This window comes from Eublepharis macularius, chromosome 15 (genome assembly GCF_028583425.1).
Source record: "Eublepharis macularius isolate TG4126 chromosome 15, MPM_Emac_v1.0, whole genome shotgun sequence".
In the NCBI taxonomy this organism is placed as follows: domain Eukaryota; kingdom Metazoa; phylum Chordata; class Lepidosauria; order Squamata; family Eublepharidae; genus Eublepharis; species Eublepharis macularius.
This window is the reverse complement of record NC_072804.1, coordinates 31,572,251-31,587,607: the sequence shown is the minus strand read 5'-3', so window position 1 is coordinate 31,587,607 and position 15,357 is coordinate 31,572,251. Positions and strand designations below refer to the sequence as shown.

Here is a 15,357-nt window from a genome sequence, read left to right as displayed (position 1 = left end):
CAGTCATCCATAGCATAGCATCAGGCTGAGCCCCTGAGTACAGTGCTGAGGGGCTGACTGAGCAGGTGTTTATGGGGCTTCCTCATTAGCCGACGAGAGAGTCAGTGACCCGCTTTCCTGTCTGACTCCACAAGCGCATGATGGCAGTTAAACCACATTACCAGGGTCTCAGCAAAGACACACACAAAACCGCGGGAAAGGAAGAAAGAGGGCATATTTCTTAGCTGACAGGTTCCTGCACGAGTCAGAGAGACTAAGAAGCTGAAACCGACTTCCCTGTTCTGCCTTTGCAAGATTCAGCCCTGCCATTCTTATGCAGCCAGGAGGAAAGTCCAGAAAGCAAGGCTCACCAGTGCAGCATCCCAGGAGGCAGAGAACTGGAAAGAAGAGCCCCAGAATGTGAGTTCCGAGAGAAGATGAAGACCGGAGCATTTCTGTCGAAAGGATGAACCTGGAACAGCTACCACCCAATAAGGAACGGTAGCCCTGGTAGAGCCAATGAGGACAAGAAGCATATTATACAGTGCCAAGTTTCAAAAGGGCACCACGAGGACCCCCCCAGTGGCAAGGAGAGCAGCTTTGAAAGCATTCTGGTCCTGTCAAAAAATCAGCAAGGAGATTTGATCTGGCTTCTATCTCAAACAACCAGTTCCCCTGGAGAACAGGTATCTTAAGTATAATTTATTTTTACTTAAAGTGATTATTGATGCAGAAAGAAAATTTATGGGCCAGCAACTGGATTTGCAATTATGACTTCTTTCCTTGTCAGATTTTAGATTGTAAGCATCTTGGGGCAGGGCCCCTCCATTTTGTTTACCAATCTGTTTAATGCCTTGGTGCTATAAAAATATATGATTATGGTAAGGATGTATTATTTATTCGTTTGCATAGAACTTGAAACCAGCTGAGTGCTTCACACAGAAATTGCCAAGGATTCTCTGAGAGGTGGTGGTGATGATGGGGGAACCATGGAGAGCCAAGCCAGTGTTTACAGTGCCATCCCAATCCGAATTGGCACCTTTCTAAGGCTATTGAAGTCCATGGACTTAGAACTGTGTAACTCTATTTAAGATTGTACAGTCAATTTCTTAGACACTGAGGCTCAGACCTTTCTGGAAGATCTGTCTGTCTGTCTGATCTAGCTGCCTGCCTGCAGCTCGTTAATTCCATGTGCTCCAGCACTGAAAGCACTTTCCTGTCTCGTATTTAACTTACTTAGGCAGATCTTTCCCTCTTCCAAAGATCTCAGCTTTTGTGAATCCCAAAAGCAAGACTTCTTAATAGGGAGCCCTGCCATAGAAGAAGATGCAGTGCCTATCATTTTAAACAGGGGAGGGGGCGAAGAGGGAGATTCAGCAAGTGAAGATTGTCATGCTAGGGTGGGAAAAGTTGCATTGGCCAAAATTCCCTCTTCTATGCAGCTATCAGAGGCAGAAGCCCTCTCTTCCTTTGCGGTAGGTCACACTACTTTTGTATCCACTTATAAACCTTCTCTTTTATAACTTATTTTGTTCTTTTCTCCATGTCATTGTTTATCCATTAGGGACCCTCACTTTTCCTATTCAAGTCTGTGAAACGTTGGCAGTTTTAAGATGTGGTTTTGCTGTGTCACTTGAAGGGGTTTGTTGCATTGAAGTCTCAGACCCAAGACAGCACAAATCTAAGCACCAGAAGCATTCTGTAGCCCAGCATCCACCCCAACATTCGACTCCGGGATGTTTATTCTAAGGACATCAGAGCATAAGAAGAGCCCTGCTGTATCATGCCAGTGGTCTATCTTGTCCAAGCATCCTGTCTCACCCAGTGGCCAACCAGTTACTCTGGAGGGCCAACAACAGGGTATAGAGGCCTTCCCCAATGTTGCCTCTTGGCACTGGTATTCAGAGGCTGACTGCCTGTGAATGTGGAGTTTCCCTTCAGTCACCATAGCTAGTAGCCATAGACCTATTCTCTATGAAGCTGTCTAATCCGCTTTTAAAGCCATCTGTGCCTGTGCATCCTCTGGCAGCGATTTGCACATTTTAATCACTCGTTGACTGAAAAAGTATTTCCTTTTGTCTTTCCCGAGTCTACTGCCCATCAACTTCATTCATTGCATAGCCAAGCTCTAGCATTTTGGGAAAGGGGGAAAAAGTTGTCTCTGTCCACCCTCTCTGTCCTGTGCATAATTTTATAAACCTCAGTCATGTCCCTCTTAGGGTCAAGCTACAAGTGATGAATGACACTTGAATGGCAAGGGAACAGACTCACGTGTATTCCTCCCTGTTCACTTGCGCTCCACTTGCATTCCACTTGATCACGTAGAGCAGAACCACAAGTGACAAAAGGCACAGATTGGACACTTGTCTGCTTCCCTCAAGTTTTGATGGGAAATGTAGGCATCCTGGTCTCGCAGCTTCGCTCTCTGACTGCTGTCCAATGGACTTTTCAACTGTCACTTGTCCAACATTCCGCCAAGCTGCCTACATTTCCCATCAAAACTTGAGGGAAGCAGATTAAGTGTCCAATCTGTGCCTTTTGTCACTTGTGGTTCTGCTGGTAGTGGAGTGAGCGCAAGTGAACAGAGAGGAATACACGTGAGTCTGTTCCCTTGCCGTTCAAGTGTCATTTGTCACTTGTAGCTTGGCCCTTAGTCTTTTCTACACTCAAAAGTCCCCAGAGTCTTCAGCCTTTCCTCCTGTGCCCCACCCCCCTAATCATCTTGGTTGCCCTCGCCTGTACTTTTTCCAGCTCTGCAATGCCCTTTCTCACCAGAACTGCACACAGCATTCCAAATGACTAGATCTGTACAGGGGCATTATAATATTGGCTGTCTTAATTTTCAATCCCTTTCCTAATAATCCTGTGGCACATGAGATTGACGTCTTAAAATGTATTCTAACATGCAGTTGGATACATTGTGTGCAGTGGGGGGAAAGCTGTATAGTGGTATCTGAGTTCTTCTTTGGGACTTAATAAGACTTTGAAAGAAACAGATGTGAGGAACAACAGTAAAAGATGTAGAACATGAAGATGAATACTAAGCAGGTGTCTTGGGGTACCAATGAGATTGACAAAATTGCATTCCAACTTTTGGGGACTAGAAAGAACCCACTTCTGCTGATGGACACTGTCTCATTTGTCTCCCTCTCGCCCTCCTTCCTGTCTTCTGCCCCCTTTCCTTCTATCCTCCTCTTTTGTTTGGAAAAGAATGCTGGTGCTGCATGCTTGCTAACTGGGGGCAGAGATGGCACTGCACAGGCTAAACTCATCTGTAACTGCAGGCAACTGCTTTGATCATCAGGTACAGGTCGCACTTCCACCATTTCAAACACTTCTCCAAAGCTTGCAGTTGTCTCTTGAAGTAAAATTTCACTTCGTACCATAATTCTAAAGTTCACGTGGGTAGCGTAATTCTAAAAAGCTCAGAGCTTGGCAGGGTGGGGGTGGGGGTGATGCACAGTCCCTGCACACCTGTTGAACAGAGGCATGCCCAGCTTGCTTGGCCGCAGCATCAGTGGATGTGTGCCCCCCTCATGGTGGGCGCTGATGCCTGGCTAAAACAGTGTTTCCCAACCAGGATGCTGCAGAATCAGGCATCATCAGGGGTTCCACAAGAAATTATGCAATAAATAAATCAAAATTTCAAAATACTGTGAAGGATTTCAAATATACAAGCTGAAATATCACACTGAACGTAAACCTCATGTTGACATTGGATGTGAACTTTATTTTAATGTTTAAGTAAGCTTTATTTTGATTTGATACTTTGATATTTGGGGGGGAGATTAAATAAGAGAAAAAAAACAGGGAAGTGCTTCCCTTTTTCTTCTTATAAGTGGACATCATGTATATATAGCAGCTCTTTACAAACCAGCAGTAATTGCATTGTACTCCCTGCCATCAACTTTTTCTGGCCTGTAAAGGTTTGCATCGGTTGGGGTTCCTTGGGGTTTGAAAAAATAAATTAGGGGTTCCTCCATGGATAAAAGATTGGGAAACACTGGGCTACAAGATGGTCTGTCAAGATGATGATCTACAAGATGATGGTCTTTGATCTGGCTGGTAGTTGTAGGAGTGTTGAGGGACAGCATGAGGACCTAATTGCACATTACAGTTTCCCTGCACTCTCCTTGGGTCATTTGATCAGACATGCACTGAAAGTTTAAGTCCAGTATTTGGAACTCAATTTGCAGGCTCACAGGGGCCAAATTCAGATTGGGACCACAGGATTTGGGAAGAGGGAGATGAACCCCCAATCCTGCCCCATGCCATTTCCCCAACCTGAAACACCCCCAGAATGCTGCTATTTTCCCATTGGGGAAATGCAATATATACTGCAAGTTAAGTTTTCCCAACAGGGCAAATTGCAGTTCCCTGGGACTTTCGGTTCAGGAAAATGATGTGGGGTCGGGAAGGTTTTAAAGCCCCTCTCCCACATGCCATATTCATGGTACAAATCCAACCCCTTGTTCCTTAGAACTGAATTCCAGGGAACTCCCAAACCTTGTCAGTTGACTGGGGCTGGACCTGGGAAAAAAATAACATGTAGTTAGTATAAAGGGCCGATTCTCTTACCAAACCACCAAAATAAGCTGCTGAATCTCTGTCAGCACTACTAGCAGTGTGGGAGAAAGCAATAGGCATGATTTAGTCCTGTCATTTCCTCCAGGAACCACAAAACCCCCAGCCAGATCTCAAGCCAGACCTTGAGACTAAGAGCCAAAACTAAAAGTGACGTCTTACACAGGTTGGACACTAGTTGGCTTCCCTCAAGTTTTGATGGGAAATGTAGGCATCCTGATCTTGCAGCTGTAATGGAGAGCCAAGCTGTAAAACCAGGATGCCTACATTTCCCATCAAAACTTGAGGGAAGCCAACTAGTGTCCAACCTTTGTAAGACGTCACTTGTAAGTGCATTGCTGAAGCTGCACTTGCGCATAACATGTCTGGCCAAGCACATCCCTCGTATTCCCCCCACATGCACTGTGCTTGCTGAACTCTTTCAGGAAAGACAAAGTACTTCTTAACATACTGCATTAATAATCTTTGGAACTCATTACCACTGGAAGTAGTGATGCTAGTAGATCAGACAGCTTTAAAGTGAAACCTGCTTGGAATCACTTGCTGTTCATCCCCTTTTGAGCATGCACATATTTAAATTGTTTATTAAGAATATTTATGTCCTGAACTGTCAGTAAAAAAGCTTCCAAGGCACCTGACAGTATCCATTAAAAAATCAAAATAACAGACTCTGTGTAAAGATCTGCAGTTTTTTTTTTAAAAAAGCAGAAAAATCATTAAAAGCAGCAACAAAAAAGCACATAATTAGAAATGGAAAAGTTCCAATTTTAAAACCAAGGAAGGAGAAAACAGATAAATGATCTAGAAAAACCCCAGCAGTCTGAAAAATTAATCATGTGTTATAATCTTACAATTAAAAAAACATTGTTTGGAATGGGAATTGGCTCAAGGAAGCCAGATTTATTTGTATGGATTCCCATACATGTGAAGGCACATGGCCTTCTGGTGGATGTCACATTCCCAACCAGATGGGCAAATGGGTGGGTTGTTGGTTTATTTAAAACATTTCTTAGCCTGCAGCACTCAAGGTGACTCAAAATATAAATGGAATAATAATAATATATTAAAAAACCACAATTCAAGACGACCAATATATAGAAAAACTAAATTAATCAAATGCAGTCCTAAATAAAATTGTCTAACTGCCTCCTAAAAATGGACAATGAGGGATCCAGGCATACCTCACTAGGGAGGTTGTTTCGTAATCATGGGGCAGGCACCAAAAAGGCCGTCTCTTTTGTACCCACCAGATGAATTTGGTTGATGGTATAGCCATCAGAGCCAAAGCCAGTTTGGTGTAGTGGTTAAGAAGAGCACAGGACTCTAATCTGGAGAACAGAGTTTGAATCCTCACTCCTCCACTTGAAGCCAGCTGGGTGACCTTGGACTAGTCACAGCTTCTCGGAGCTCTCTCAGCCCCACCCACCTCATAAGGTGTTTTGTTGTGGGGATAATAATAACATACTTTGTAAACTGCACTGAGTGGGTGTTAAGTCATCCTGAAGGGCGGTATACAAATTGAATGTTGTTGTTGTTGTTGTTATCATTATCATTATTATAGTTCGAGGGCCCCTCCCTGTGATCTTAATTCTCAGACAAGAACATATGGGAGGATATAATCCCTCAGATCCCCTGGTCCCAAGCCATGTAGGGCTTTAAAGGACAAAAACAATACCTTGAACTGGGCTTGGGAATGGATCAGTAGCCAGTGTAATTGCTGTGTAGTATCAGGGTCACATGCTCCTGATAGCTGAACCTAACTAGCTACCTGACTGGTTGATTATTAATGCAGCCAGACTTTTAATCTGAAACCTCCTGGATACAGCAATGGAAATTTTGGAGGTTCTGAGCCAATTCTGCTTGCAAGAATTCCCCCTCCAATGTACAAATATGTATCAGATACAAACAGGGAAAACCACGTTTGGTATGTAGGAGGCGAGGGATTATCCTGCTACAGAGGTCAAACAGTTCATTATTTTTTTACACACTGCCATATTTTTTGGAGCATCCTGGCAGAGGTCATTTGGAGGCCCCTGAATACAGGCGCTGTTGATCCACATTTTTTTTTCTACATCAGGCTTCTCAGCAACAAGGAGGTTCCTGCTGCTGCATCTGTTCACTGGGACATGAGCCCTCTTCACCTGCTTTTATTTTACCACCACCTCCATCCATCTCTTTGACCTACGTGCCCTGGGACCACTCACTGCCCCACCCTAGTTCCAGGAATTGTCCCTTCCTCTGCCATCTCTCAGAAGTTCCCCCTGTCTCCTTTTCTGCCAATTCAATGCACTCCGTTTCTCCCCATCTAGTCACTCACTGCTGCAAAGGCAGCCGTTGCATGCTGAAATATATTTAGCCTAAGAGTTGATGCATTTTTAGACTGAATTCTGTCTCTCTCACTGTCTTGCATGGTGGGACTCCAGCTGATTTTTAACCATGCTGTAGTTCCTTGCATTAACAACACAGAGCTTTCTGTGGGAGGGGAACAGAGAAGCTAAACAGAACACTCCCCATTCCACAGAAAAACCCAACAGTTCCTTTTCTATTTAGCAACTTCTGCCTTCTCAGAATTCTCACAAACACCAAGCCTCAACAATAAATACACTTTTCAGCATAAGTGGAAAATCCGGATTAAAGACAGAAGAGAGTTTTTCATAATAATGGAGGAGATATGATGGAACACAATTGTCAATTAGAGTATACATCCAATTTTCCCCAACTAGTCATTAAACAGATTTCTGCAAGTTTTTGCATTACCAAAGATGGGGGTGGGGATGGAACTAGGCCATGATAAACTAAACTAGAGGCAGTCTACCTTTGAATATCGGATGCTGGAAACCAAATGGAGAAGCCATTTCCTTCACGCCATTGTGAGTGAGCTTCCCAGAGATGTCAGATGGACCAGTTCTAGAGTCAATCAGTTGACTATAGAACTGAGGCAAACAATACTGTTTTATCCCCCCACCTTATCCACACCAAGAACTGAAAGTGCCGTGATCATTGCCTGTGATGTGCACACTCTTATTTTCTGTCCCATTTCCTCAGTGGGTACGTGGTGCTTGAAATGCGTGCAAGCCCTCTTAGAGGAGCAATACTTGGGGCATGCTTCAAGTAATAATGTCCTATTGTGCAGCCATCCACTCTCTGCTTGCTTCCAGTTGTACATCCCCCCACCCCCACCCCGCCGGCAGAAACTGCAAAGCAGAACTCTCTGCACTCGAGCTTTTCCTGGTGGCAGGCTTCTGTTCCATTGCCTTCCATTCCGCCACCTGCTTTCATGCCACAGCTGTTCCCTTTCCTTTTGCTTGAAAGGCCACTCAGAGCAAACCAGACACGAATCAGGCACGACTACCAGAAACCTCCATCAGATCAGGCCGGGATCGAACATCTTCTCTCTCACACATTTTCTGTTCCATCCCTCTGCCTTCATATAGCCATGATTCATCGTTTTCTTGCTTCCGTGGTATTCTCTTGTCATGGCTTGGTGGCTGCAGTTCTCTAGATACCTCTTCTTTCCACAGAACCTCGCCTCTCCTGAGAGAGCAGTGAGCCACGTTCGGGCTGCTTTCCACAGCTTTCTCGCTGCTGGTGAAGGAACTGGAAGAAGTCACTCAGGTAGGGTCTTGGTCAATATTTCCTTCTCAAGTATACAATTACAGTCCCCAGTCTGCGATCTGTAGTGGAAAACAAAAGTATGAAAGCTGCTTTGATATGTTATGAATTTCTTACATGGAAAATACTGAAAGGGAAAACATGGAAACTGCCTATAGATTGATCAAGATGGATAGCCGTATTAATGTGTCTGTAGAAGTGGGAAAGAGCAAGGGTCTAGCAGCACCTCTAAGACTAACAAAATTTGTGGTAGGGTATGAGCTTTTGTGAGTCACAGCTCACTTCTTCAGATTGTCACCCTTGTCTGAGTTCTCATACCTGTCTTTCTAGGTCAGGGTCTCAGTGTAAGAAGTGTCCAGTTGTTCCTTATTTGTTGTAAGGAGTGCAGATGTCTTTTTCCCCCCCAAAGAAAATCAGGGATCTTAACAGGGCACTCATGTTCTCAAGTCTCTCCAGCTAACCTCTTGTATACGCCTGAAGCAAGTTCTTCCCTCCTGATAGGAAAAGACAGAAGACGTGATGATGCTCTGCTGAGCTGGTCCTTTAATGCGACTTTCTCTTGCAAGCAATGGCCAGGAAGAAACTCCTGGAAAGCTGTCCTGCAGGGCATGTTAGGCACAGCTGTCTCCCTTTGTTTGCCAACACTCAATAATTGAAGGTATATTGCCTCTGAAGATGGAGGTTCCTTTTCACAGTGCTGCTGCTAGAAGCTGTGCACCCTGATTCCTCCCCTCCCCCTTGCAATGTTCCAAATGGCAGTCTGGAATCTATCCAGAACTTTGTGTGCCTAGAAAAATAAAACAAGAGTAGAAGAATCATGGACTGGTCATGGGAGCCCAAATGTAGGAACTGGACATGAGAGCCCAATGAGAGCAAAAACAGGCACTAAGGCAGAGACCGCTGGGGGCGGGGGGCAGTGTCATAAGGTTGCAGATATCAAGATGAGGAATAAGATCTTCAACGCCTTTAATCTGGCCCTGGTAGTAAACCAGCAAGCTTATCTTGCTTTTACGGCCGTTCCAGTTAAAGAAGCATATTTGTGAACACAGGAAACCAAATAGAAATGACTTCCTCTTTGGACAGAAAACACCTTGAGCAAGTTCTTTCCTCTCTACTGTGTCGCTACCATGGGTTTTGTTCTAGGGCTGCCAACCTCCACGTAGGCCTGGCATTCTCTCAGAATTACAACCGTTCTCCAGACTGCAGAGATCAGTTCCTCTAGAGGAAATGGCAGCTTTGGAGGGTGGACGCTATGGCATCATACCCCAGATGAGCTCACTCCCCTGCCCAAACTTTACCTTCCCCAAGCACCAACCCAAATGTCCAGGAATTTCCCAAACCAGAGTTGGCAACCCTGTTTTGTGCTAGTGATTCTGTGTGTAGGATATACCATATGGGTATGGCTACCAACCTCCAGGAGGGGGCTGGAGTACTCCCGGAATTAAACTGATCTCCAGACTATGAAGATCGGTGTCTCTTGAAAAAAAAATGGCAGCTTTGAAGCATGGCCTTTATGGCATTCTGCCCTACTGGGGTCCTTTCCCTCCGCAAACCCCACCCTCCCCAGCCTCCACCTGCAAATCTCCAGGAATTTCCCAAGGCAACCTTATTATGTACTAATGATTTTATATGTCAGATTATACACAGTGTGGGTAGGGCTGCCAATCTCCAAGTGGGACCTGGAGTTATCACAGAATTACAAACAGGGTTGCTGTGTCTTTCTGGCAATTGGCAGAAGGGTGTGTGTGTGTGTGGGGGTACTTACCTGGATTTCCCTCTGGAAGGGATGCCATCATTACATGGAGCTCAGGCGTGCATGTGCATGTTGAACCAAGGCTGATTCCTTTAGAATCAGCCCGAAACATAGGGTTTTGGCTATGTTATGCTCTGTGTGATAAGCCCACTTCCAGAAGTGATGTCATCGCACGTGAGACCAGGAGAACGCACACCCATTTGCTTGGGCTGCCTGCCAGTGGCGGGCAATCACTGGGTGGCTTGTTTTCTCCCGCCAGGCATAAGGGCAAACTGTCAGAAGTCTGCTTGTCACCAGCAAGCACCTGGCAACCCTAATTACAAATTACCTCCAGAGGTCAGTTCCCCTAGAGAAAAGGGTGGCTTTGCAGGACAGACTGATCTATGGGCCAAGTTACAAGTGATGAATGACACTTGAATGGCAAGTGAACAGACTCACGCGTATTCCTCCCTGTTCACTTGCGCTCCATTTGTACTCCTCTCAGGGCCGGCATGCCCATAGAGGCCAGGTAGGCGGTGGCCTCAGGCGCGAGGGCCCTGGAGAGGCACCAGAGGGGGTGTCGGGGGCGGAGGCGCGTGCCGCAGAGCTGGCGTGGCTGGCCAGCAGCTGCTGCAGCCAGCCAGCCCCGTGCCGCTGCCTCCGCCGCCACCACACGCCCCCAGCTGGGCGCAGCAGCCACGAGCCGCTGCTGGGGCGGTGTGCGGAGCACAGAGCAGCCTCCGCCCGCCACCCCAGCCATCCGTCGGTGAACACCCCAGCTTGCGCTGCGCAATGACGTCATCGCGCAGTCCGTGGCGCACGCGCTCTGTGCGCACGTGGGGGGGGGGTGCCACAGGTGCCAGAGACCCTGGCACCAGCAGTGACTCCACTCGATCACTATGTGTAATTTGTCACTTGTAGCTTGGCCCTATGTCATCACATACCTGACGGGTTCCCTCTCCCAAGCACTGATCCAAATCTCCAGGAATTTTCCAAGCCAGATATGGAAACCTAAGTATGGCACACCACTATTTTTCTCAAAGAGTAAAAGGTTATCACTTAGAGGATAAAAGGGAGCTGTTCCTGTTGGCAACATAGGACAAGACTCGAAACAACGGATTTAAACTATTAAGAGGGAAGGTACCGGCTGGACATTAGAAAAACTTCTTCATGTTAAGAGTAATTGGCTGCCCAGGGATATGTTGGGTTCCCTCTCATTGGCAGTATTCAAGGAACAGCTGGACGAATACTTGTCAGGGATGCTTTAAGCTGTTCCTACATTGGTCAGGGGGTTGGACTAGATGGTCTGTAAGACCCCTTCCAACTCCATGATTCTATTCAGTAAAAATCAACGTGCATGTGTGCAAAAGGGAACTTTTATGTTACTGGGCATGTGCAGGACCTAAATAAGAAAGTAACTAAATAAAATGTAGATTAAAAAAAAACTCACAGAAGCAGTGCTGGTGTACTGGAACTGTGCACAAAAGAGATCTGCATGTACCTAATGATCAACCCCAAGGGCTGCATTTGCTCCATTATTCCACCAGGTAAGAGGGCTAGCTGGCTTCTTGTGGTGGCTGGCTGCTGATTCAACAGCAGCTTCCCAGGTCAAGCCTTTGTCCTCCAAGCCCTTCCGCCAGAGGTGACTGGCCCATTAACCTACTGGGAAAATCCCTGGGGGGTCACTGTCCGGAGGGCCACTGGTGACCAGGAACCAAGTGGCCCCAGCATGCTGCCAGGAATGTTTTAACATTCCCCTTCTCCCTGCCACCTACCTGTGTTCTTAAGCTAAAGATGGTGGGGAGGGGGGGATAAAGAAACATTCTAACGTTAATCGAATACAAGTTCAGTTAAATACTGATACAGAGATGGCATAAGTGGGGAGGGAAAGAGAAAAATACCCCCCTCCCCTTTTTTTTTTGCTTTGGAAGAAAGTTCTGATGGGAAATAAAATTTTGAAAGGAAAATTAATTTGGGGTAACGAGGGCTTGGGAAGGGAAATCTGGTGGGAGATGAATTTTGAGAGCAAAATTAGTATTTGGAAGGAGAAACAAGTTTCTGAGGGATCTCGAGGGAAATTAATGTGCTCGGGAAGGGGATCTGGGAGGGAAACGAATCTGTACGGTCAGAAAATGTTTTCAAAGCATGTGTGGCAGAGGAGTGGTAATAAATTAGGTCTAGCTGTTGCACAGGAACATAAGAGGTCAGGTCAAGGTCTCTGTGACCCTGCACATTTTTTCCAACTACAGCCAGCCAGATGCTTCTGGTAGCTCAGAAGCAGGGCGTGGTAATGATGAGACACTACACTTGTGCTAACTCAGCTTCTGATGCTCAGAGCTATACTGCCTCTAAACATGGAGGCTCTATTTAGCAGTCATTACCTAACAGCTGATGATAAATTTGTCTTCCACAAATTTATCCAGTACTTTCTAAAAGTTACAGACCTCACTATGGCCATCTTCACACTACTAACCTGCTTCCATAACGTTGCAAAACGTCACGCAAAAAACATGGAAGATAGCTTCTTCTCGCTAGAGTTTTGCGTGACATCGCTATCTTAGAAGACGCTATCTTCCGCATTTTTTGCATGATGTTTCACAACGTTATGGAAGCAGGTTAGTAGTGTGAAAACGGCCCATACCTTTTGGGCTGTGAATTCCTTTCTTTCTAATAATGTGTTTAATGTTTATTGATCTGTAAGCTATTTTACACTTCAGTCAGTATGCCCAAAAGGCACTTTATATTGATCATACTGCAATATACAAATTTATTTTAATGTAATTCGTTTATATTGCGCTTTTCTCCCCAATGCGACCCAAAGTGTCTTACAGTAGTCTCCCATTCTCTGTTTTGATCCTCACAACAACCCTGTGAGGTAGGTTATGATAAGAGTGTGTGACTGGTCCAAGGTCACCCAGCAAATTTCCATGGCAGAGCGGAGATTCAGACCTGAGTGTCCCAGATCCTGGACCAACACTTTAACCATTAAACCTTACTGGATCATGGTTAAAGGACCAAGATCTCTAATCAGTTGACTGTGGCCCCCATTTAAACAATTTCTCAAGAGAGCGACCTGACAGCCCCAAAGGACATTGGAAGCTTTGGGATGGCTGCAGGACAGGTTAGGGGAAACTCAGTTCCTTGGCCTTCCAAAAGAACTGTAGGTGACCAAGAAAACACAAGGAAGCTTATGTGCTACAGACACAGAATAAATCTAGGCCAGAGATGGGCTCTGATGGAATCTAGCTACGAATCTAACTTTCCCGAACTCTCAATTCTTTTACAGTTGCTCCACAAAAATTGCCAAGGAAGACCACCCTGTTCTGAAGAAAGATTTTTCCACTCCAAGTTCCTAGGGATGCAGAGATGCAGGACAAACAAAACGGGCAGTACCTCCAACTGCAGCTCCGTCGTGATGCCCATGGAGTGCTACATGGTCCTTGACGATTCTGCTCAGAAGACCGTCATTGCTGTGCTGTGCTGCACCATCGGGAGCCTTTGCATCCTAGAGAACTCCTTGGTGTTGTACCTCATATTTTCTTCCCGACGGATCCGGAGGAAGCCTTCCTATCTCTTCATTAGCAGCCTGGCGGTGGCAGATACGCTAGCCAGTATCATCTTTGTCTCCAGCTTTGTAAATTTCCATGTTTTCAATGGGACAGATCCCTCGAAGGAAGTCTTCTTGCTGAAGCTCGGTGGAGTCACCACCTCCTTTACAGCTTCCCTGGGCAGCCTCCTGTTGATGGCGTTTGATCGGTACATCTGTATCCTCAAGCCATCAGACTATAAGGTCCTCATAACAAGTAGAAGAGCTTTGATAGCTTTGGTGGTCCTCTGGGTCATCATTATGTTCATCGCTTTCCTGCCTCTCCTGGGATGGAACTGCTGCACCCTGGACTCCACCTGTTCTGAGTTGTTTCCCTTTGTCGACACCAAGTACCTCTCATGCTGGATAACTTTGGTAGTGATCCTTCTGGTATTTATTGTGTACGCTTACATGCACATCCTTTGGAAGGCCCGTAAGCATGCCTTGTACATGAAGAAGCACCAGACCCAAGCTGGGCAGCAGAACACAAGGATGCGAATGGACATCACTTTGGCCAAGACCTTAGTGATCGTCCTGGTGGTCCTCGTGATGTGCTGGTCACCGGTCTTGGTGCTCATGACTTACAGCGTGTTTGCCAAACTGGACGACCCCATCAGGAAGACATTTGCCTTCTGTAGCACTCTCTGCCTGGTGAACTCTATGGTCAACCCGGCTATCTACGCCCTACGGAGTAGGGAGATGTGTTCCTCTTTGAGGAAAGTCTGTTCCTGTTTGGAAAGGATGCCGGGCTTCTCAGAAAGCAACCCAGAAGCAGAGAGCACTCAGAAGTCTTGCCCGATAGAAACCGTTTATGAGGAAGTCATCTGTAACGCAAAGGCAGAACCAACAGAGGTCTGAACTCCACCACACACAGACGGACAGTTTCTTCCTGTCTGAACAGACTCTAGAACTTATTTTCTATAGGCTCAGCTCTGAGCCTAGTAGCATGATGATTTCCCAGGCTGCGGGTTAGAAGCATTTAGGCTGCCAGTGAATGGCAGGACCAACACATCCAAGCAGTTTCAAGGAGTTCATCTTCCAGATGAGAAAGAGCCAGTTGTAGTGGTTAGAGCATACGATCTCAGAGACCCAGATTCAAACCCCTGCATTGCTCTGAAGGTAACTGGGTGATCTCAGGGGCAGTCTTGGCCACATGGAATCCGGAGCAGCTGCCCCAGGCTGGGCATTCCCCCCATCTGGCCATGGCCTCACCCACCCACCTGACTGTGAAGGAAAAAACAGGGAGAGTAGGCTCCCTCCTCCCCTAGGGCTCAGCAGTGCATGCATGCTCCCTTAGCAGCTGGCTCACAGACCACCCCTTGCTTGGCGCTGGAGTAGCCCTGATGGGGAAACAGCAGGGGAGGCCCCCCAAGAATCACTTAGGTGACCATGGATCCAATATCATGCTATCAGTATAACCTACCTCACAGAATTTTTGTGAGGATAAAATGGGGCTGGAGAACCATATGTCCTGCACTGAACTCCTTTCTGGAAGGCCCGTATAAAAACGTACTAGGAATTGAAATAGATGGTCAAGTCCTGAACAATCTTTACTGGAATGCTGTTTAGAAAACTCCTTGGTAGTCTGTTCCTTGAGTGTATGACTATGTTATGGATGCCTGGTTGAGTGTATGGTTGGGGTAAGGCTGTGGCTCAGTGGCAGAACATCTGATTGGCATGTAGAAGATCCCAAGTTCAATCCCCAGCATCTCTAGCTGAAAGGATCAGTAAGCAGGTAATGTGAAAGACCTCCGTCTGAGATGCCAAAGAGCCACTGCCAGTCTGACGAAACAACAGTGACCCTGATGGACCAAAGTTCTGATTCAATAAAAGTTTCATGTGATGTTTTAATTTTTTGCACTAC

The 15,357-nt window shown here is 46.2% G+C and overlaps 1 protein-coding gene across 3 annotated transcripts; it reads left to right on the top strand.

Annotated features, from left to right (window-relative positions):
- Positions 1-357: 357 nt before the first annotated feature.
- Positions 358-15,357, top strand: CNR2 (cannabinoid receptor 2). 3 transcript variants are annotated; one of them, XM_054999107.1, is made up of 3 exons: positions 358-665; positions 8,085-8,178; positions 13,194-15,357. In XM_054999107.1, the coding sequence occupies exon 3, from the start codon at positions 13,266-13,268 to the stop codon at positions 14,349-14,351; it is 1,086 nt and encodes a 361-aa protein (XP_054855082.1). In that variant the 5' UTR covers positions 358-665; positions 8,085-8,178; positions 13,194-13,265; the 3' UTR covers positions 14,352-15,357. The 3 variants fall into 3 exon arrangements, with proteins under 3 accessions (XP_054855082.1, XP_054855083.1, XP_054855085.1); XM_054999108.1 differs by lacking the exon at positions 8,085-8,178; XM_054999110.1 differs by lacking the exon at positions 358-665 and having other exon boundaries at positions 8,046-8,178.

Excerpts from the sequence above, each read along its gene's own strand:
- CNR2 (XM_054999108.1), top strand. The coding sequence starts at position 13,266 with ATGCAGAGATGCAGGACAAACAAAACGGGCAGTACCTCCAACTGCAGC.